Raw genomic sequence first — 23181 nt, 5'->3', positions numbered from 1 at the left:
CCACAGGAGGAGAAAAGGAATGTAGTTAGCAAAATCAGAAGAGCAGTTACCATAAAAAAAAGCAATAGAAGATAGCTTGAGGTGAAACACTTCAGCGAAAAGAGAGAGAGAGAGGCTGAAGACAGTTAGAGGAATTGATAAGACAAAATCCTTTTGATTACACCATGTTCAAAAGAACAGTGTAACTGGAACTTCCCCATATATGTGAAGCGTACTCTATACATGGACGGATAGTAGTTAGCAGCTGGAAAAAATAAATAAAAGCAATAGAAGATAGCTTGAGGTGAAACACTTCAGCGAAGAGAAAGAGAGAGGCTGAAGACAGTTAGAGGAATTGATAAGACAAAATCCTTTTGATTACACCATGTTCAAAAGAACAGTGTAACTGGAACTTCCCCATATATGTGAAGCGTACTCTATACATGGACGGATAGTAGTTAGCAGCTGGAAAAAATAAATAAATAAATAAAATAGCCGAGACAGCTCAGAAGGGCTAACTTCTTAGAAACTGTTTTAGCAGGAGAAGTTTTCACTTTAGATTATTAGTAAAGAAATGACTGAGAAAGTTCAGTGTAGAAGAGGGGAAACAGCTGAGTGTCTTAAAAAAAGAGAGGATAGCTATGTGGAAGACGGTGTTGATTTGATAGATCAATGAATGAGGTTTTGAAGCAATGAAAAATACCTGCTCTGACCCCAACAGTTTTTTTTTTTTTTTTTTTTTTTTATTTTAAGATAAGAAGTCTGGCATTTTTGGGGGGATATTTTGCGTGGGTTGTATAATTCCTAAAGGGTTTGATATCTAAGAAAGAACGTGGAAAAATTCAGTGTGTTATCATCAGCGTAGAAGTGAATAGGACAATAGTTTTATCTTAGATCATTGATAAATAATGTAATGTATGCCTAACAATCAGACCAAACCTCTCCATAAATAAAAGCCTCACACCAATACGCCAGTCACTATTCAAAACTATATGAGACATGAGAAAGAAACATAGGGACTTATTCAAACAGTGCTATACACAGGATGGTAGAATATCTTGTAAAACTCACATGTTCAAGCCAGAAACATACCATTACAAACAATGAATCATTACAAAACTTTCTTTATAAATATCCCACTCTAAGACAAACCTAACTTAATTATATATCACTAAATTTCACTGCTTAGACTAATGCTCAGATTTAAATGTGACTTTAATTTTCATGGATATCTTGAAATATGTGAAATATGCAGTGTTATATACATTTTGATTTTCTCTACGTTTCCACTAATATTTTATTAATCTCAGCACTACTTTTATTCCTTTTTCTGCTATTACTAGTGCATCCACTACTACTACTACTACTACTACTACTACTACTACTACTACTACTACTACTACTACTACTATTACTACTACTACTACTTGTACAATTTCTACCACTGCTGCTGCTGCTACTACTACTACTACTACTACTACTACTACTACTACTACTACTACTACTACTACTACGACTACTACTACTGCTGCTGCTGCTGCTGCTGCTGCTGCTGCTGCTGTTGCTGCTGCTACTGCAACTACTCCTACCCCTTTTATTACTGCTATTGCTACTACCCCTACTATTTCAACTACTACTACTACTACTACTACTACTACTACAAAAACAACAACAACAACTACTACTACTACTACTACTACTACTACTACTACTACTACTACTACTACTACTACTACTACTACCACCACCACTACCACTCTTACTAGTGTTGCATCTGTTTTTACTATACACTGCCACCAAATCTCAGACAAATGACTTATACTATTGCTGGTAATTATACCCCACAATGTATTTATTCAGAAACTGTATTGTACATTTATTGCATATCTACGCACCCTACCATGTCATTTATTTTTACAAACTCCTTTCTTTCTTATACTTTATTTTCATATACTTACTTTATTATATCTTTCATCACTTTCCTGTATACCTTATGGAGAATCTATACAAATCACTTTTATAATGATGTAAACCAAAATGATAATATTATAATATCTTTCAATTTTGAATTAAATATGACTGAAAATTTTCAAGTCAACATAATATTAATTGCTTATCTAAAATATTACAATTTTGATGAATATAGTTCTACTGCAGTCACTAGGAAACAATATCAATATTATACACATTAACATCAGATCACTACATAAAAAAATTGACCTAAAATGTTTCAAACCTGTTTACCTTCCAGACAACTATCCCCTCTTCTTCAATGACACTCAACTGTCCCTCTCTTCTACACTGAACATCCTCGGTCTGTCCTTTACTTATAATCTGAACTGGAAACTTCACATCTCATCTCTAGCTAAAACAGCTTCTATGAAGTTAGGTGTTCTGAGATGTCTCCGCCAGTTTTTCTCACCCCCCCAGCTGCTAACTCTGTACAAGGGCCTTATCCGTCTATGTATGGAGTATGCTTCACATGTCTGGGGGGGTTCCACTCATACTGCTCTTCTAGACAGGGTGGAATCAAAAGCTTTTCGTCTCATCAACTCCTCTTCTCTAACTGACTGTCTTCAGCCTCTCTCTCACCGCCGTAATGTTGCATATCTAGCTGTCTTCTACCGCTATTTTCATGCTAACTGCTCTTCTGATCTTGCTAACTGCATGCCTCCCCTCCTCCTTCGGCCTTGCTGCACAAGACTTTCTTCTTTCTCTCACCCCTATTCTGTCCACCTCTCTAATTCAAGAGTTAACCAGTATTCTCAATCATTCATCCCTTTCTCTGGTAAACTGTGGAACTCCCTATCTGCTTCTGTATTTCCACCTTCCTATGACTTGAATTCCTTCAAGAGAGAGGTTTCAAGACACTTAGTCATAATTTTTGACCACTGCTTTGACCCTTTTATGGGACTGGCATTTCAGGGGGCATATTTTTATATTGGATTTTTGTTGCCCTTGGCCAGTGTCCTTACTACATAAAAAAAAAAAAAAAAAATTCCCTGAGGTCCTAAACCAATTCTTCCTTACTAATGAAAAAGTTAAAATTTGCTCATTAAAACTAAAAATTAAGAACTCACACTATATTATTTCAGTTATCTACAGGTCTCATAGCAAGCATATTGCAGTAAACAAATTCACCTATATTTTCAATACGTAATGAAATTTTCAGGCATAATAAATCAATTCTCCTTAATGATTTCAACATAAACTTACTTGAACACTTAACTCATCTCCCTACAAACATATTTCTCAATGCAATGCAAACCCTTAACTGCTTCCCACATTATATCCAGATCAACAAGATTCCCTGATGGTCCTGAGCTTGGTCAACCCTCTCCGTTAGATAATATCTGGACAAATTTCACGCCGTTTTTTTTTTTTTTTTTTTTTTTTTTTTTTATTCAAGCATCAGACACTTTTGCTTGTCAGATCACCACATATTCATCAATATTAAACAACAATCAGCTTTTAATGCCGAATATGAAATTACTTTCAGAACTTTTAATACTAATCATAATCAATTCACTAATAAACTACAAGAACTTAACTGGGAAAAAATTCTTATTTTACCAAGCACAAATGACAACTTTAATTTACTCGTATTTGATAATACTATTAATGAACTTTACAACAAATCTTTTCCAATAAAAACAAAGCATGTTACTACTAAGAGACTTTAAAACCCATGGCTCACATGAGGAATACTTAATTCTATCACACATAAAAGAAATTTATGTAAGATGCACGAACCAGGAACAATTTCATATAATATTTACAAAGAATATAGAAATAACCAGACAAGTTATTCGATCTGCTAAATCAAATCATTATCATCAAATCAAATCACACTTAATGCAATACATAGAAAATAAGAATATTCTCAACTCTTTTCACTTTGGCTTTAGCCCTAAATGTAATACCTTTCAAGCCTTGAATGCCTTCTCTACTGATGTGTTTGCAACAATCGATAAAAACTTTCTTTTCTATCTATTTTCGTTGATTTTGCCAAGGCATCAGATACAGTTAACCACAAAATTCTTACGATAAAAATGCATTACTATGGCATCCGTGGTCCTTTACTTTCATGGTTTAAAGACTACTTACAAACAAGCATCAACAAACTGTTTTCATTGGTGAAAAGTCATCTACAGCTGTACGCACAGTTGGTGTTCCTTAGGGCAGCGTCCTAGGTCCTATTATTATTCCTAATATATATATATATATATATATATATATATATATATATATATATATATATATATATATATATATATATATATATATATATATATATATATATATATATATATATATATATATATATATATATATATATATATATATATATATATATATATATATATATATATATATATATATATATATATATATCAATGATATTGCAGATTTACTTGCTGAATCCAAATTCACAACAGCTTGTCCTTACAGCACCATTGATAGAACTTTTCAAGTTCTATCAATGGTGCATGTGTAATAGACTTATTGTCAATATTGACAAAACTCACTTTATGTTATTCACAAGCAAAAACAAACTACGTCTCCTACAACTTCAATTAAACATTTGTTTTCCAAAACAAATCAAATGAAGCTCCTCGGTGTTATATATGATGATTCTTTAACTTTCAAATATCACAAATAATCTCACTTTAAAATCTCAAGACACATTGCTTATACTGTATCAAATTGAAGATTTCATACCACTAGATGTACTTAAATGTCTATTACGTTCACGTTTGCCCACTACTTACTGTAATCTTATATGGTCCACAACATATTCCACCCATTTAATTCCATGAAAATTGCAACTCAAAAGGAAAAAAAGAAAAAATGTTACGATAATTACATTAATTACCTAGAACATACTAACCGACTCTTCAGACAAACGAAAACTTTAAAAATTAGAAGATATATCCAAACTTGTAATTCCCAACTTTATGTTTATGAACTAAAATTATCTATAAAATCTACTTCCATGCCATATAGCACGCAATACCGTGATAATTTATGCCTTCCTTCTCACAGACTTAAAAAAATTCAGCATTCAATCACCTACTAAGATCCTTTAGTCTGGAATTCTATTTCTCACCAAAATCCAAGACGTATCCTCTTTGAGTTTATATTAAAATACATTAGAAAGACATGTTCTAAATAGCTACTAATCCTTCCGCTTATACTGTCACCCTATCTTCTCCGTTGGGCTCCTCCGATCACAAATTCACATCTGTATCTTGTCCTATCGCTCCAATCCCTCCTCATGATCAACCAAAGCAGAGGTATCTCTGGCGTTTTGCCTCTTCTGATTGGGAGGACCCTGATTCTCTTTTGATTGGGAGGAGGTATTCTGATTTTCCTTGGAATGACTATTGCTTCCGTGTCAGAGACCAGTTTCTGTGTGCCGAGCGCATAACAGAAGTGATAGTGTCTGGTATGCAGACCTAAACCTTACACACCTTGGTTTAACACAGCTTTTTCTTGTGCTATATATGAGAGAGAGGTGGCCCACAAAAGATACTTGAGCCTTTCATCACTAAAATCTCATGCACTTTATATTTCTGCCTGGAATCATGCCAAATCTGGTTTCCAACTAGCCAAAAACTCTTTCATTAATAGAAAGTAAAAATCTTTCAAGATTAACTCCCCTCATGATTTCTGGCACCTAGCCAAAAATATCAATAACTTTGCTTTTTCATCTTTCCCTCCTTTATTTTAACTTGATGGCTTCATTGCCACCTCTTCTATTTCTAAAGCTGAACTCTTCAGTCAAACCTTTGCTAAAACCTTTACCTTGGATGATTCAGGGCTTGTTCCGTCCTCTCCTCCATTCTCCAACTAATTCATGCAACCCATTAAGATCCTTCCCAGTGATGTTCCCCCAGTGATGTTTCCATGCCCTCACTGGCTTTAATTAACCCTCGGAAGGCTTACTGGCCTGATGGAGTCCCTCCTATTGTTCTTCGAAACTACATGTATGTCTCGGTGCTTGCACATTGCTTAGTCAAACTATTCCAACTAGGTCTATCAACATTTTATCTTTTCCTTCTTGCTGGAAGTTTACCTATATTCAGCCTATTCCTAAAGAATGTCCTGCCTCTCTAAATTCTTTTTTAATCTATCCTCATCAGGAATATTCTTATACATCTATCACTTCACAACCTTCTACTTGATCGTCAGTATTGGCCGCTGCACTGGTGATCTTCTGGCTTTCCTTAGTCTTGGTCATTTTTTTTTTTTTTTTTAGGGTTTTTGGTGAAACTATTGCTTTCGTCTTAGACATATCAAAAGCTTATTATAAGGTCTGGCACAAAGCATTGATTTCCAAAATAACTCCTGTACTGCTTCTATCCTTTTCTCTGTAACTTCATCTCAAGTTTGCTTTCTGACCGTTCTATTGCTGCTGTGGTAGACGGTCACTATTCTTCCCCTAAATATTTTAACAATGGTGTTCCTCAAGGTTCTGTCCCGTCACCCATTCTTTCCTATTATTCATCAATGATCTTCTAAACTAAACTTGTCCTATCCACTTCTACGCTGATAATACCATCCTGCACTTTTCCACGTCTTTTGATAGATGCCCAACCCTTCAGGAAGTAAACAGTTCACACAGGGAACCCCACAAAATGCCTTACTTCTGATCTCTCTAGAATTTCTGATTGGGGCAGAGCAAACTTTTTATTGTTCAATGCCTCAAAAACTCAATTCCTCTATCCATCAACTTGACACAACCTTCCTGATAACTATTACCTCTTCTTCAATGACACTCAGCTGTCTCTCTTCTACACTGAACATCCTCGGTGTGTCCTTTTCTTATAATCTAGACTGGAAACTTCACATTTCGGCTGAAGCTAAAACAGCTTCTATGAAGTTAGGTATTCTGAGCCGTCCCCGCCTGTTTTTTTTTTTTTTTTTTTAAGCTGCTTTATCCGTCCATGTATGGAGCATGCTTCACATGTTGGGGGTGGAGGGGAGAGTTGCTGGTTCCACTCATACCGCCCTTTTAGACAGGGTGGAATCAGAAGCTTTTCGTCTTATCAGTTCCTCTTCTCTAGCTATCTTCAGCCTCTCTCTCTTTATCGCAATTCTGCATGTCTTGGTACTTTCTATCGCTATTTTCATGATAATTGCTCTTCTGATCTTGCTAACTGCATGCCTCCCGTCCTCCTGCGGCCTCGCTGCACAAGACTTTCTACTTTCTCTCACCCCTATTTTATCCACCTTCCTAATGCAAGTTAACCACTATTCTCAATCATTCATCCCTTTCTTTGGTAATCTTTAGAACTCCCTTCCTGTTTCTGTATTTCCTCCTTCCTATGACATGAATTCTTTCAAGATGGAGGTTTCAAGACACTTGTCCTTTCATTGTTGACGACCGCTTTCGACTGTTCGGGGACCGGCACCTCAGTGGGCCTTTATTATAATTTTATTGCCCTTAGCCGGTGCCCCTCCTACATAAAAAAGAAAAAATCACTCATTCATACTATACACTACAACTATGTATATTTATGTGACTTTGTATTGCAGTTTTTTATAATGAAGTTAGAAAATTGCTATCGTGTTGTATATCACTTGCTTCCAAGAAATCACGTATGCCACTTACACATTTTCCCATGTATTTGATCTTACAGCTTGTTATCAAGAATTACTAACCATATCTATTATTATTATTATTATTATTATTATTATTATTATTATTATTATTATTATTATTATTATTATTATATTTAGTGTTCTGTACTTTTAAAAAACGTAAAGGTGTGCCGTACTTTTGTGAGCTTGGCGTAGGGCTAACAGCATCACCCTTCCTGGGCCTCGGCATTTGGAATTGGGTGGCCAGTTCCTTGCTTCGCCGCCTTTATGTTCCCATTCATAGCTGATCAGTACCCATTTAAGGCTGGGTGAACCTAGGGGCGTGCAATCATTCCAGAAAAATTCTAATTGCCACAAGGATTCGAACACGAGATCCTGCATTTTAGAAAGACACGCTACTGAATGATCTATCGCGCTCCCTCTGTACTTTTAATATTATTATAATAATTATAATTTTGCCTGAAAAGCTTTAACTTAATATAGGTTTGCTAAAGTATACACGTAGATATAGATGAGAAACCTACATATACCTATATCTACATCTACAGATATATATAGATATAGAGGAGAAAAACATAATATGATACATTCTAATTACATAAATACTATAGCAATAAATAAATGTCTCAAATGTTTCAAGTGTTTCTAAGAGAATGGTGACAGGACAGAACCCTGAGGAAAACCACTGTTAACAGACGTAGAAGAGCAGTGACCGTCAACCACAATAGCAACACATTAAACGTTTGGAAAGGAAACTTGAGATGAAGTTCCAGAAAGAATGATAAGAGCCGCAGGAGCGTAGTTTGGAAATTAAAGCTTTGTGCTAGACTCTATTAATTGTTTTTTTTTTTTTTTATGTCTAAGGCCAAATCCCTATTTTTCCCAATTTTTTTGCTATTTTTCACCAAAATCCCTGAAAGAGGATGACTAAGACTCGGTAAAGAAAATCAAATCACCATTAGAGCGGTCACTACAGAACCCACACTGGCGATCAGATTAAGGTTGTGAATGGCTAGATGTTTAAGAATCTTCCTTTTGAAGATAAATAAAGAAAAAAAAAATTGAGAGGCAGGAAATTAATACAATTGGGCGTTGGTTTAAGGGATTAGAGCAGTCACCCTTTTAAGGAACAGGTTGAATATGGGCAAACTTCTAGCAGGAAGGAAAGGTAGATGTTGACAAGAGTTAATTGAGTTTGATTAGGCAAGTTGCTTGTACGGAGGCACAATTTCGGAGAACAATAGGAGGGACCTCACCAACATGACTGTTAGTGTTGTTGACTGCGGTGTGGTCACCTCCTCCAGCTTGATGGAGAGTAGTGTGGATAAGCTGTACCATTATTCTGGGCTCTTTCTTGTTCTCGCAGACTCTGTATGAGATTTTGTTCTGGAGTGTATATTCTCTATGGTTGGTGGTAGTCGTGGTTTATGTCTTGTTGGATCAATGCTGTTGGCGGTGGATGAAAAATGTCTAAGGATATTAACTTTTTGGAACCTGTTAGCTAGTTGGCCATTTAATTTCCTAAGGTTGAACTTTTTTTTTTTTTTTGTGTATGTGTGTGTGTGTGTGTGTGTGTGTGTGTGTGTGTGTGTGTGTGTGTGTGTGTGTGTGTGTTTTGTATGTGTTTAATGATCACGCGGAATTGGCTGGCTAGAGAGTAGTTATATGGTTTTCTGGTTCAGAAAATGGAGGTTGTTCTGACACTAAGCACTGTGAAGTAAGCCATTGTGCGGTATATTCACTTACCATTAGCGCACACTGCTTGCGTAGAGATTAGGCTCACTGAATTATTATTGAGGTAGCATGTACTTTCCCAGTATTAATGTTATTGATTCATCCTTAGGAGTAACGGGTGGTAATGGGGAGGGGCTTGTGGCCCACAGGCGAACCACAGGCAGTCAGGAGCGCCCGAGGCATATCTGATTTCCAACTGTGTGTGTTGTGTGCTTTGTCAAATTGTCATTTGTTGTTGGCGAGTTCATGAGAATAATGACATTGGCTAGCTGGTCATCTGTACTTGCCTCACTTCATTATATAGAAAAAAAGGTCTGGGTGTCCTGAAACAAATCTTACAGAAAGACAGAGAAAGAAATACATTCCAATAACATTGTGCCTGTATTCCCCAGGGCCGCATCTTCCTGCCAGTATACAAGTAAACGCACGGAGGATAACAATCTCTTCTCGCTCATCACCATGGTAAGGCATCGTCCACCACCTTGCAAACCCTAACCTAACCTGTCCTTTCTCATCTGAAGAGTTCTGTGAGGACACCAGTGATGTGCATAATCTCGCTGCTCGAGCGTAGTATATCGCCAGCTAAGACCCCTTTCACGCTATGCGGGGTTTCTCGCCCCGTCTTGATGCGACTGCCGAATCCGAAATGCTTGCGATTTCTTCTGTACAATCATCCGGCTGCCACACACTATAAAAGGACGTTTCACTGATCTTCTAGCGCTCCTTACTTCCCCTTCTCATATTTTCGTTGAAACTATTGCCATGAACACATCAAAATCTGTTCGGGTTTAAGGTTCGAGCAGTTGCATCAAGATACATGAACCCCGGTAGTATGTGGCCATGAATTTCTTCTACAAACATTGAATACAAATTTCAGACACAGTAAAATAAACTGACAGTAAATCAAGCAAGTTAGTCTAACGACGAAAATAGCAAACGTAGCAAATATTATATATTAACATTTGGTGCGGTGGTTTAGACCAGCGGTTGCCAACCTTTTCCTAAGATCATCCATCCTTCAAGGAGCTTTTGAGAAATTAATGTCTATCGGCGCCAGATCTACGTTTAAAGGGTGGGAGGGGTTGGGGGGGATTTCTTTCCTGCTTCTGCTGGCAGCCCTGTCATGACTTGATCTGGTCGAATTAAGATATGAAGGGGAGCTACATACAGCCCGGGCTTGGGTCTGAGTATATGTACTCATGCCGATAGTATTGCACCATAGAGCCTAGAACGATTATTTATTTATTTTTAATACATGAATATTTCATGCTTTCTCTAGTTTTATGACTGAAAATATACAAATAAAAGTATCACGTCTCTAGTTTAGACATGGAAGAGAGATATTCGGTCCTCAATGATTGTTATATTGTGCTAAATTTATGATAAAATGCCGCTTCTCAACATTATGCGCTGCGAGTTGCACCGCATATACTTTTTTTTTTTTTATGGTTTGATCTCAATCTAAATAAATTTCCTACATGACACACAATTTCTTTCTAAGACATCATTTTTGCATTATGCACTCTCATACACACTGGCCATGTCATGTACCCCATTATTTCCGGGTACCTTTTGAAAAAATTCATACACCCAGGTTGACAATCACTAGCCTAGACTCTAGAAAGTGCTGCAGCGGTAGTGCCGGGTTCAGACCAGGAGCTGATAATAACGGCTCCTACCTACCAACCGTTACTGATTGAGCACTTGAAAGGCGCTAGCGCAAACCTGTGTCATGGTAGTTCCCTTCACTCCTCCAGGAAACCATTAGCGTAAACCATCTTTTGATACACCGTGGCACGCATAGTAATTCTTTAGCTTTTTTCTGGTCTCTTCATTTCTCTGTACCTTCATCTGAAGTCTCCTTTTTGGTAGTTCTATTGTTGCAGTAGTAGGTGACCACTGTTCTTCTCCAAAACATAAACAATAGAGTTCAGCAGGGCTTTGTCCTATCACCCACCCTCGTGTTCATTCAGCAGTGATCTCATGCCATGTCTCTCTTTCATATCTGAGGATCATTTGCTAGATGAGCGAAGCAGCAGATTTAAATAGTCACAAAACGCATAGGGTTTGATTTTTTTATAATTTCTAAATTGGATAAGGTAGACCTTGTGTTGTTCAGTGCCTCAGAAATGTTTTTTTTTTTTCACCGATTTTCTCGATTATCTTTCCAGACACCGATCCCATCTTCTTTGATTACAGATATTTATTTTCCCTCATCTACATTGGATGTTCTTAGGTTGCCTTTTTCCAAAAATCTCAACCACAAACTTCAGATCTCATCTCTTGTTAAAATGTATTTCATAAAGTAAGGTGTTCTTTGTCGGCCATTTTCTGTCTCCATTTTAAATTATATCAATGTAAATTGGGCTTATCTGTGTTTATAAGAAACACGGTTCCTGCACATAGAGGAAGTCCATTCACATAGCCCTTCTAAGTAGGGTGGAATCAAAAGTTTTTCTCATCATTTATTTTTCTTCTTTAACTGACCATCTTTGATTTTTTTCACACTTTGCCACATGCTGCATACCATCTACGTATTTTTTCTATGATTACTTATCTACTTGCTAACTGCATACCTACCCCCTGTGCTCTCTCTCTCTCTCTCTCTCTCTCTCTCTCTCTCTCTCTCTCTCTCTCTCTCTCTCTCTCTCTCTCTCTCTCTCTCTCTTCCACCTTAACGTCCTCATCTCCGCATCATTTCCCAGGTGATAAGAAGGTCGCATTGCCTAACACTGCATAACTGCACTATACATTATTATGATAAGTCAAAGCGAAGGCTAACCTGTATCTCGACCTGAAAACTAGTAAGAGTTAGAGAAAAAATCACTGTACCAGATAGAATCGGGTGATCTGTGGTTTTAAAAGATGAGATGGTAAAACGTGATAATACAAAAACATTGTAGAGAAAAGTCGTGCTGTGAATAAAGCTGATCTGGTAGGGAAGATTACTAAGACATCATGACTTGCAGTTTTTGCCAACATAAGGCAGAATAATATATTAACTCCTAGCTCTGCTTCGCGGGACACTCGTACCCAGATGCGGCCCAGGCTACGGGCATCATTGAGGGGCGGCATAAAGCGCCCGTAAAATAAAAATAAAAAAGTAGTAATAATATTATTATAACAGCAGTAATAATAATAACCGTAGCCAGCATAGAAAAGAGAGTCCCAACTCCTAGAGTTCTCTGCTAACCCGGTGCTCCAAAACTCACACATCACCCCGGCTAGGCGGCCTCAATAACACAAACATTCCAAAAGGAGTGTATTCGAAGCCTCAGCAACATGAATCTTGTTGAATCGAAGCCTAAGAAGAGGGGTCGGTCAGAGAAGAAACAAAAAGGAGGGAAAGGTGGCGAGAGTGGTGTTCTGGCCTTTACATGACCACCGTTCAAAAGATTAGCGCCGTTAGTTTCAAATGAGAAACATGTGAAGTCAACAAAGAATTACGTCCAACTAGTTTCCGCAAAGATTGTCTGCTGCAGCAACATGGACTACTCGGAACTTTTATGCCCGTAGGTACAATTCCCAACAAAGCAGTCTTGTTTCCTTGTTTTCCGTGAGGATGTCATGGAGACAGATAATTGTCGTTATCAAGTGCGTGGAATACAAAATTCGCGTCTTCGTTCTCTGTAATTATCGGTATGTGTGTGGAATACACAATAAATATGTATTTGCATTAAAGTAAGCAATACTCTCTACCACTTTAATGCCTTAAAACTTGTTAAGTATAAATTAGGATTTTTGATCGAGGAATGAGGAATGATAACGGTTACATCAACCACGGTGACAATTTGACTTTAGTCATCAGTGTTGTGTCAGCCATGGGGACAGTGTTGTGTCAGCCATGGAGACAGTGTTGTGTCAGCCATGGAGACAGTGTTGTCAGCCATGGGGACAGTGTTATGTCAGTCATGGGGACAGTGTTGTGTCAGCCATGGAGACAGTGTTGTCAGCCATGGGGACAGTGTTATGTCAGCCATGAAGACAGTGTTGTGTCAGCCATGGAGACAGTGTTGTGTCAGCCATGGGGACAGTGTTGTGTCAGCCATGGGGACAGTGTTGTGTCAGCCATGGGGACAGTGTTGTGTCAGCCATGGGGACATTATTGTGTCAGCCATGGGGACAGTGTTATGTCAGCCATGGAGACAGTGTTGTGTCAGCCATGGAGATAGTGTTGTCAGCCATGGGGACAGTGTTATGTCAGCCATGGGGACAGTGTTGTGTCAGCCATAGAGACAGTGTTGTCAGCCATGGGGACAGTGTTATGTCAGCCATGAAGACAGTGTTGTGTCAGCCATGGAGACAGTGTTGTGTCAGCCATGGGGACAGTGTTGTGTCAGCCATGGGGACAGTGTTGTGTCAGCCATGGGGACAGAGTTGTGTCAGCCATGGGGACAGTGTTGTATCAGCCATGGGGACATTATTGTGTCAGCCATGGGGACAGTGTTATGTCAGCCATGGAAACAGTATTATGTCAGCCATGGGGACAGTGTTATGTCAGCCATGAAGACTGTAATATCAGCCATGGAAACAATGTTATGTCAGCCATGGGGACAGTGTTGTATCAGCCATGGAGACAGTGTTGTATCAGCCATGGAGACAGTGTTGTGTCAGCCATGGGGACAGTGTTGTGTCAGCCATGGGGACAGTGTTATGTCAGCCATGGGGACAGTGTTTTGTCAGTCATGGGGACAGTGTTGTGTCAGCCATGGAGACAATGTTATGTCAGCCATGGAGACAGTGTTATGTCAGCCATGGGGACAGTGTTATGTCAGCCATGGGGACAGTGTTATGTCAGCCATGGGGACAGTGTTGTGTCAGCCATGGGGACAGTGTTGTGTCGTGTTGTCTCAGCCATGGAGACTGTTGTCAGCCATGGGGACAGTGTTATGTCAGCCATGGGGACAATGTTGAGTCAGCCATGGAGACAGTGTTGTCAGCCATGGGGACAGTGTTATGTCAGCCATGGGGACAGTGTTATGTTAGCCATGGAAACAGTGTTGGGTCAGCCATGGGGACAGTGTTATGTCAGCCATGGGGACAGTGTTGGGTCAGCCATGGGGACAGTGTTGTGTCAGCCATGGGGACAGTGTTGTGTCAGCGATGGAGACAGCGTTGTGTCAGCCATGGAGACAGTGTTGTGTCAGCCATGGGGACAGTGTTGTGTCAGCCATGGGGACAGTGTTGTGTCAGCCATGGGGACAGTGTTGTGTCAGCCATGGGGACATTATTGTGTCAGCCATGGGGACAGTGTTGTGTCAGCCATGGGGACAGTGTTGTGTCAGCCATGGAGATAGTGTTGTCAGCCATGGGGACAGTGTTATGTCAGCCATGGGGACAGTGTTGTGTCAGCCATACAGACAGTGTTGTCAGCCATGGGGACAGTGTTATGTCAGCCATGAAGACAGTGTTGTGTCAGCCATGGAGACAGTGTTGTGTCAGCCATGGGGACAGTGTTGTGTCAGCCATGGGGACAGTGTTGTGTCAGCCATGGGGACAGAGTTGTGTCAGCCATGGGGACAGTGTTGTGTCAGCCATGGGGACATTATTGTGTCAGCCATGGGGACAGTGTTATGTCAGCCATGGAAACAGTATTATGTCAGCCATGGGGACAGTGTTATGTCAGCCATGAAGACTGTAATATCAGCCATGGAAACAATGTTATGTCAGCCATGGGGACAGTGTTGTATCAGCCATGGAGACAGTGTTGTATCAGCCATGGAGACAGTGTTGTGTCAGCCATGGGGACAGTGTTGTGTCAGCCATGGGCACAGTGTTATGTCAGCCATGGGGACAGTGTTTTGTCAGTCATGGGGACAGTGTTGTGTCAACCATGGAGACAGTGTTATGTCAGCCATGGAGATAGTGTTATATCAGCCATGGGGACAGTGTTATGTCAGCCATGGGGACAGTGTTATGTCAGCCATGGGGACAGTGCTGTGTCAGCCATGGGGACAGTGTTGTGTCGTGTTGTGTCAGCCATGGAGACTGTTGTCAGCCATGGGGACAGTGTTATGTCAGCCATGGGGACAATGTTGAGTCAGCCATGGAGACTGTTGTCAGCCATGGGGACAGTGTTATGTCAGCCATGGGGACAGTGTTATGTTAGCCATGGAAACAGTGTTGGGTCAGCCATGGGGACAGTGTTATGTCAGCCATGGGGACAGTGTTGAGTCAGCCATGGGGACAGTGTTGTGTCAGCCATGGGGACAGTGTTGTATCAGCGATGGAGACAGCGTTGTGTCAGCCATGGAGACAGTGTTATGTTAGCCATGGGGACAGTGTTGTGTCAGCCATGGAGACAGTGTTGTTTCAGCCATGGGGACAGTGTTATGTCAGCCATGGGGACAGTGTTGTGTCAGCCATGGAGACAGTGTTATGTCAGCCATTACGACAGTGTTATGTCAGCCATGGGGACGTGTTATGTCAGCCATAGGAACAGTGTTGTCAGCCATAGGTACTGTTATGTCAACCATGGGGACAGTGTTATGTCAGCAATGGGTACTGTTGTGTCAGCCATGGGGACAATATCATGCCAGCCATGGGGAAGATGCTGTGTCAGCCATAGAGACTGTTATGTCAGCCATGGGGACAGTGTTATGTCAGTCATGGGGAAGGTGTTATGTCAGCCATAGGTACTGTTATGTTAGCCATGGGGAAGATAGTCTGTCAGCCATAGGTACTGTTATGTCAGCCATAGGGACAGTGTTATGTCAGCCATGGTGAAGGTGTTGTGTCAGCCATGGGGAAGGTGTTGTGTCAGCCATGGGGACAGTGTTATGTCAGCCATGGGGACAATGTTGTCAGCCATGGAGACAATGTTGTCAGCCATGGGGACAGTGTTATGTCAGCCATGAAGACAGTGTTGTGTTAGCCATGGGGACAGTGTTGTGTCAGCCATGGGATAGTATTGTGTCAGCCATGGGGACAGTGTGTAAGCCATGGAGACAGTGTTGTCAGCCATTGGGACAGTGTTATGTCAGCCATGGGGACAGTGTTGTGTCAGCCATGGAGACAGTGTTATGTCAGCCATGGGGACAGTGTTGTGTCAGCCATGGGGACAGTGTTATGTCAGCCATGGGGACAGTGTTGTGTCAGCCATGGGAAGTGTTGTGTCAGCCATGGAGACAGTGTTGTCAGCCATGGGGACAGTGTTATGTCAGCCATGGGGACAGTGTTGTGTCAGCCATGGAAACAGTGTTGTGTCAGCCATGGAAACAATGTTATATCAGCCATGGGGACAGTGTTGTGTTAGCCATGGGGACAGTGTTATGTCAGCCATGGGGACAGTGTTATGTCAGCCATGGGGAAAGTGTTATGTCAGCCATGGGGACAGTGTTATGTCAGCCATGGGGACTGTTATGTCAGCCATGGGGACAGCGTTATGTTAGCCATGGGGACAGTGTTATGTCAGCCATGGGGACAGTATTGTGTCAGCCATGGAGACAGTGTTGTGTCAGCCATGGGGACAGTGTTGTGTCAGCCATGGGGACAGTGTTGTGTCAGCCATGGAGACTTGTCAGCCATGGGGAGACTATTATGTCAGCCAGGGGGACAGTGTTGTGTCTGCCATGGAGACAGTGTTATGTCAGTTATGGGGACAGTGTTATGTCAGCCATGGGGACAGTGTTATGTCAGCCATGGGGACAGTGTTGTGTCAGCCATGGGGACAGTGTTGTGTCGTGTTGTGTCAGCCATGGAGACTGTTGTCAGCCATGGGGACAGTGTTATGTCAGCCATGGGGACAGTGTTGTGTAAGCCATGGAGACAGTGTTGTCAACCATTGGGACAGTGTTATGTCAGCCATGGGGACAGTGTTGTGTCAGCCATGGAGACAGTGTTATGTCAGCCATGGGGACAGTGTTGTGTCAGCCATGGGGACAGTGTTATGTCAGCCATGGGGACAGTGTTGTGTCAGCCATGGGAAGTGTTGTGTCAGCCATGGAGACAGTGTTGTCAGCCATGGGGACAGTGTTATGTCAGCCATGGGGACAGTGTTGTGTCAGCCATGGAAACAGTGTTGTGTCAGCCATGGGGACAATGTTATGTCAGCCATGGGGACAATGTTGTGTCAGCCATGGAGACAATGTTGTCAGCCATGGGGACAGTGTTATGTCAGCCATGAAGACAGTGTTGTGTTAGCCATGGGGACAGTGTTGTGTCAGCCATGGGATAGTGTTGTGTCAGCCATGGGGACAGTGTTGTGTAAGCCATGGAGACAGCGTTGTCAGCCATTGGGACAGTGTTATGTCAGCCATGGGGACTGTTGTGTCAGCCATGGAGACAGTGTTATGTCAGCCATGGGGACAGTGTTGTGTCAGCCATGGGGACAGTGTTATGTCAGCCATGGGGACAGTGTTGTGTCAGCCATGGAAACAGTGTTGTGTCAGCCATGGAGACAGTGTTGTCAGCCATGGGGACAGTGTTATGTCAGCCATGGGGACAGTGTTGTGTCAGCCATGGAAACAGTGTTGTGTTAGCCATGGAAACAATGTTATATCAGCCATGGGGACAGTGTTGTGTTAGCCATGGGGACAGTGTTATGTCAGCCATGGGGACAGTGTTATGTCAGCCATGGGGACAGTGTTATGTCAGCCATGGGGACTGTTATGTCAGCCATGGGGACAGCGTTATGTTAGCCATGGGGACAGTGTTATGTCAGCCATGGGGACAGTATTGTGTCAGCCATGGAGACAGTGTTGTGTCAGCCATGGGGACAGTGTTGTGTCAGCCATGGGGACAGTGTTGTGTCAGCCATGGAGACTTGTCAGCCATGGGGAGACTGTTATGTCAGCCAGGGGGACAGTGTTGTGTCTGCCATGGAGACAGTGTTATGTCAGTTATGAGGACAGTGTTATGTCAGCCATGGGGACAGTGTTATGTCAGCCATGGGGACAGTGCTGTGTCAGCCATGGGGACAGTGTTGTGTCGTGTTGTGTCAGCCATGGAGACTGTTGTCAGCCATGGGGACAGTGTTATGTCAGCCATGGGGACAGTGTTGTGTAAGCCATGGAGACAGTGTTGTCAACCATTGGGACAGTGTTATGTCAGCCATGGGGACAGTGTTGTGTCAGCCATGGAGACAGTGTTATGTCAGCCATGGGGACAGTGTTGTGTCAGCCATGGGGACAGTGTTATGTCAGCCATGGGGACAGTGTTGTGTCAGCCATGGGAAGTGTTGTGTCAGCCATGGAGACAGTGTTGTCAGCCATGGGGACAGTGTTATGTCAGCCATGGGGACAGTGTTGTGTCAGCCATGGAAACAGTGTTGTGTCAGCCATGGGGACAATGTTATGTCAGCCATGGGGACAATGTTGTGTCAGCCATGGAGACAATGTTGTCAGCCATGGGGACAGTGTTATGTCAGCCATGAAGACAGTGTTGTGTTAGCCATGGGGACAGTGTTGTGTCAGCCATGGGATAGTGTTGTGTCAGCCATGGGGACAGTGTTGTGTAAGCCATGGAGACAGTGTTGTCAGCCATTGGGACAGTGTTATGTCAGCCATGGGGACTGTTGTGTCAGCCATGGAGACAGTGTTATGTCAGCCATGGGGACAGTGTTGTGTCAGCCATGGGGACAGTGTTATGTCAGCCATGGGGACAGTGTTGTGTCAGCCATGGGAACAGTGTTGTGTCAGCCATGGAGACAGTGTTGTCAGCCATGGGGACAGTGTTATGTCAGCCATGGGGACAGTGTTGTGTCAGCCATGGAAACAGTGTTGTGTTAGCCATGGAAACAATGTTATATCAGCCATGGGGACAGTGTTGTGTTAGCCATGGGGACAGTGTTATGTCAGCCATGGGGACAGTGTTATGTCAGCCATGGGGACAGTGTTATGTCAGCCATGGGGACTGTTATGTCAGCCATGGGGACAGCGTTATGTTAGCCATGGGGACAGTGTTATGTCAGCCATGGGGACAGTATTGTGTCAGCCATGGAGACAGTGTTGTGTCAGCCATGGGGACAGTGTTGTGTCAGTCATGGGGACAGTGTTGTGTCAGCCATGGAGACTTGTCAGCCATGGGGACACTATTATGTCAGCCAGGGGGACAGTGTTGTGTCTGCCATGGAAACAGTGTTGTCACCCATGGGGACAGTGTTATGTCAGCCATGAGGACAGTGTTATGTCAGCCATGGAAACAGTGTTATGTCAGCCATGGGGACAGTGTTGTGACAGCTATGGAGACAGTGTTGTGTAAGCCATGGGGACAGTGTTGTGTCAGCCATAGGGACAGTGCTGTGTCAGTAATGGAGACAGTGTTGTGTCAGCCATGGGGACAGTGTTATGTCAGCCATGGGGACAGTGTTATTTCAGCCATGGAAACAGTGTTTTATCAGCCATGGAAACAGTATTATGTAAGCCATGGGGACAGTGTTATGTCAGCCATGAAGACTGCTATATCAGCCATGGAAACAATGTTATGTCAGCCATGGGGACAGTGTTGTATCAGCCATGGGGACAGTGTTGTGTCAGCCATGGAGACAGTGTTGTGTCAGCCATGGGTACAGTGTTATGTCAGCCATGGGGACAGTGTCATGTCAGCCATGGGGACAGTGTTATGTCAACCATGGGGACAGTGCTGTGTCAGCCATGGGGACAGTATTGTGTCAGCCATGGAGACTGTTGTCAGCCATAGGGACAGTGTTATGTCAGCCATGAAGACAGTGTTGTGTTAGCCATGGGGACAGCGTTGTGTCAGCCATGGGATAGTGTTGTGTCAGCCATGGGGACAGTGTTGTGTAAGCCATGGAGACAGTGTTGTCAGCCATTGGGACAATGTTATGTCAGCCATGGGGACAGTGTTGTGTCAGCCATGGGGACAGTGTTATGTCAGCCATGGGGACAGTGTTGTGTCAGCCATGGGAACAGTGTTGTGTCAGCCATGGAGACAGTGTTGTCAGCCATGGGGACAGTGTTATGTCAGCCATGGGGACAGTGTTGTGTCAGCCATGGAAACTGTTGTGTCAGCCATGGAAACAATATTATATCAGCCATGGGGACAGTGTTGTGTCAGCCATGGGGACAGTATTATGTCAGCCATGGGGACAGTGTTATATCAGCCATGGGGACAGTGTTATGTCAGCCATGGGGACTGTTATGTCAGCCATGGCGACAGTGTTATGTCAGCCATGGCGACAGTGTTATGTCAGCCATGGGGACAGTATTGTGTCAGCCATGGAGACAGTGTTATGTCAGCCATGGGGACAGTGTTGTGTCAGCCATGGGGACAGTGTTGTGTCAGCCATGGAGACTTGTCAGCCATGGGGACACTATTATGTTAGCCAGGGGGACAGTGTTGTGTCTGCCATGGAGACAGTGTTGTCAGCCATGGGGACAGTGTTATATCAGCCATGAGGACAGTGTTATGTCAGCCATGGAAACAGTGTTATGTCAGCCATGGGGACAGTGTTGTGACAGCTATGAAGTCAGTGTTGTGTAAGCCATGGGGACAGTGTTGTGTCAGCCATAGGGACAGTGCTGTGTCAGTGATGGAGACAGTGTTGTGTCAGCCATGGGGACAGTGTTATGTCAGCCAGGAGGACAGTGTTATGTCAGCCATGGAAACAGTGTTATGTCAGCCATGGGGACAGTGTTGTGTCAGCCATAGGGACAGTGCTGTGTCAGCCATGGAGACAGTGTTGTGTCAGCCATGGGGACAGTGTTATGTCAGCCATGGGGACAGTGTTATTTCAGCCATGGAAATAGTGTTATGTCAGCCATGGAAACAGTGTTATGTCAGCCATGGGGACAGTGTTATGTCAGCCATGAAGACTGTTATATCAGCCATGGAAACAATGTTATGTCAGCCATGGGGACAGTGTTGTATCAGCCATGGGGACAGTGTTGTGTCAGCCATGGGTACAGTGTTATGTCAGCCATGGGGACAGTGTTATGTCAGCCATGGGTACAGTGTTATGTCAGCCATGGGTACAGTGTTATGTCAGCCATGGGGACAGTGTTATGTCAGCCATGGGGACAGTGTTATGTCAGCCATGGGGCAAGTGTTATGTCAGCCATGAGGACAGTGCTGTGTCAGCCATGGGGACAGTGTTGTGTCAGCCATGGAGACAATGTTGTCAGCCATGGGGACAGTGTTATGTCAGCCATGAAGACAGTGTTGTGTCAGCCATGGGGACAGTGTTGTGTCAGCCATGGGATAGTGTTGTGTCAGCCATGGGGACAGTGTTGTGTAAGCCATGGAGACAGTGTTGTCAGCCATGGGGACAGTGTTACGTCAGCCATGGGGACAGTGTTGTGTCAGCCATAGGAACAGTGTTATGTCAGCCATGGGGACAGTGTTGTGTCAGCCATGGGGACAGTGTTGTGTCAGCCATGGGGACAGTGTTATGTCAGCCATGGGGACAGTGTTATGTCAGCCATGGGGACAGTGTTATGTCAGCCATGGGGACAGTGTTATGTCAGCCATGGGGACAGTGTTATGTCAGCCATGGGGACAGTGTTGTGTCAGCCATGGAGACAGTGTTGTGTCAACCATGGGGACAGTGTTGTGTCAACCATGGGGACAGTGTTCTGTTAGCTATGGAGACAGTGTTGTGTCAGCCATGGACAGTGTTATGTCAGCCATGGACAGTGTTGTGTCAGCCATGGGAACAATGTTGTGTCAGCCATGGAGACAGTGTTGTGTCAGCCATGGGGACAGTGTTTTGTCAGCCATGGGGACAGTGTTATGTCAGCCATTGCGACAGTGTTGTGTCAGCCATGGGGATGTGTTATGTCAGCCATGGAGACAGTGTTGTCAACCATAGGTACTGTTATGTCAACCATGGGGACAGTGTTATGTCAGCTATGGGGACTGTTGTGTCAGCCATGGGGACAATATTATGCCAGCCATGGGGAAGATGCTGTGTCAGCCATAGAGACTGTTATGTCAGCCATGGGGACAGTGTTTTGTCAGCCATGGGGACAGTGTTATGTAAGCCATGGGGAAGGTGTTGTTTCAACCATAGGTACTGTTATGTCAGCCATGGGGACAGTGTTATGTCAGCCATGGGAAAGGTGTTGTGTCAGCCATGGGGAAGGTGTTGTGTCAGCCATAGGTACTGTTATGTCAGCCATGGGGGCAGTGTTATGTCAGCCATTGGGAAGGTGTTGTCAGCCATGGGGAAGGTGTTATGTCAGCTATGGGGAAGGTGTTGTGTCAGCCATGGGGACAGTGTTATGTCAGCCATGGGGAAGATGTTATGTCAGCCATGAGGACAGTGTTACGTTGGCCATGGGGGTGTTGTGTCAGCCATGGGGACAGTGTCACGAGGCAAGACAAAGCAAGAAGGAGTTATTGTGGAAAATTTAAAAGACCGTTCATACATAGCTCGTGTGTGGTGAGGGGGGACAGACCACTTTTGTATTTTAAAATCAAGAAACTGGAGTAATCTATGTAATCATTAGTTATGTATTTTGAGTGCCTGCGAGAGTTTATCTGTGAAGGTAATTATATCTCCTTTGGGCGGAAGAGGTAACAAATGTTGTGCAGTAGTGTGTTGACCTGATCATAGTCTTCTACTTGTCTCGTTTTCAACAAAGTTCATAACTATTAATATTATTTAGTTGGGTAGATACACTCGTCATAGATTCAACAAGTAGTACGTACCTTCATTACAGGCAAATGTCTCTCACAGTATATATATATATATATATATATATATATATATATATATATATATATATATATATATATATATATATATATATATATATATATATATATATATATATATATATATATATATATATATATATATATATATATATATATATATATATATATATATATATATATATATTTTTTTTTTTTTTTTTTTTTTTTTTTTTTTTTTTTTTCAATGTAAACTGAATATCG

General features: G+C 42.6%; 1 protein-coding gene across 2 annotated transcripts in view; it reads left to right on the top strand.

Moving 5' to 3' along the window:
* Positions 1–23181, top strand: part of LOC135101538 (solute carrier family 22 member 20-like) — a 103353-nt gene that overhangs the window by 29951 nt on the left and 50221 nt on the right. For both annotated transcript variants that reach the window (XM_064005632.1, XM_064005640.1), the window contains exon 2: positions 9714–9783. In XM_064005632.1, coding sequence (XP_063861702.1) covers positions 9781–9783 — 3 coding nt within the window. In that variant the 5' untranslated portion in view covers positions 9714–9780. The remainder of the gene's footprint in view (positions 1–9713; positions 9784–23181) is intronic.

This window comes from Scylla paramamosain, chromosome 1 (genome assembly GCF_035594125.1).
Source record: "Scylla paramamosain isolate STU-SP2022 chromosome 1, ASM3559412v1, whole genome shotgun sequence".
NCBI lineage: Eukaryota > Metazoa > Arthropoda > Malacostraca > Decapoda > Portunidae > Scylla > Scylla paramamosain.
The sequence above is the reverse complement of the archived record's forward strand: the minus strand, read 5'-3'. Positions and strand labels throughout refer to the sequence as shown.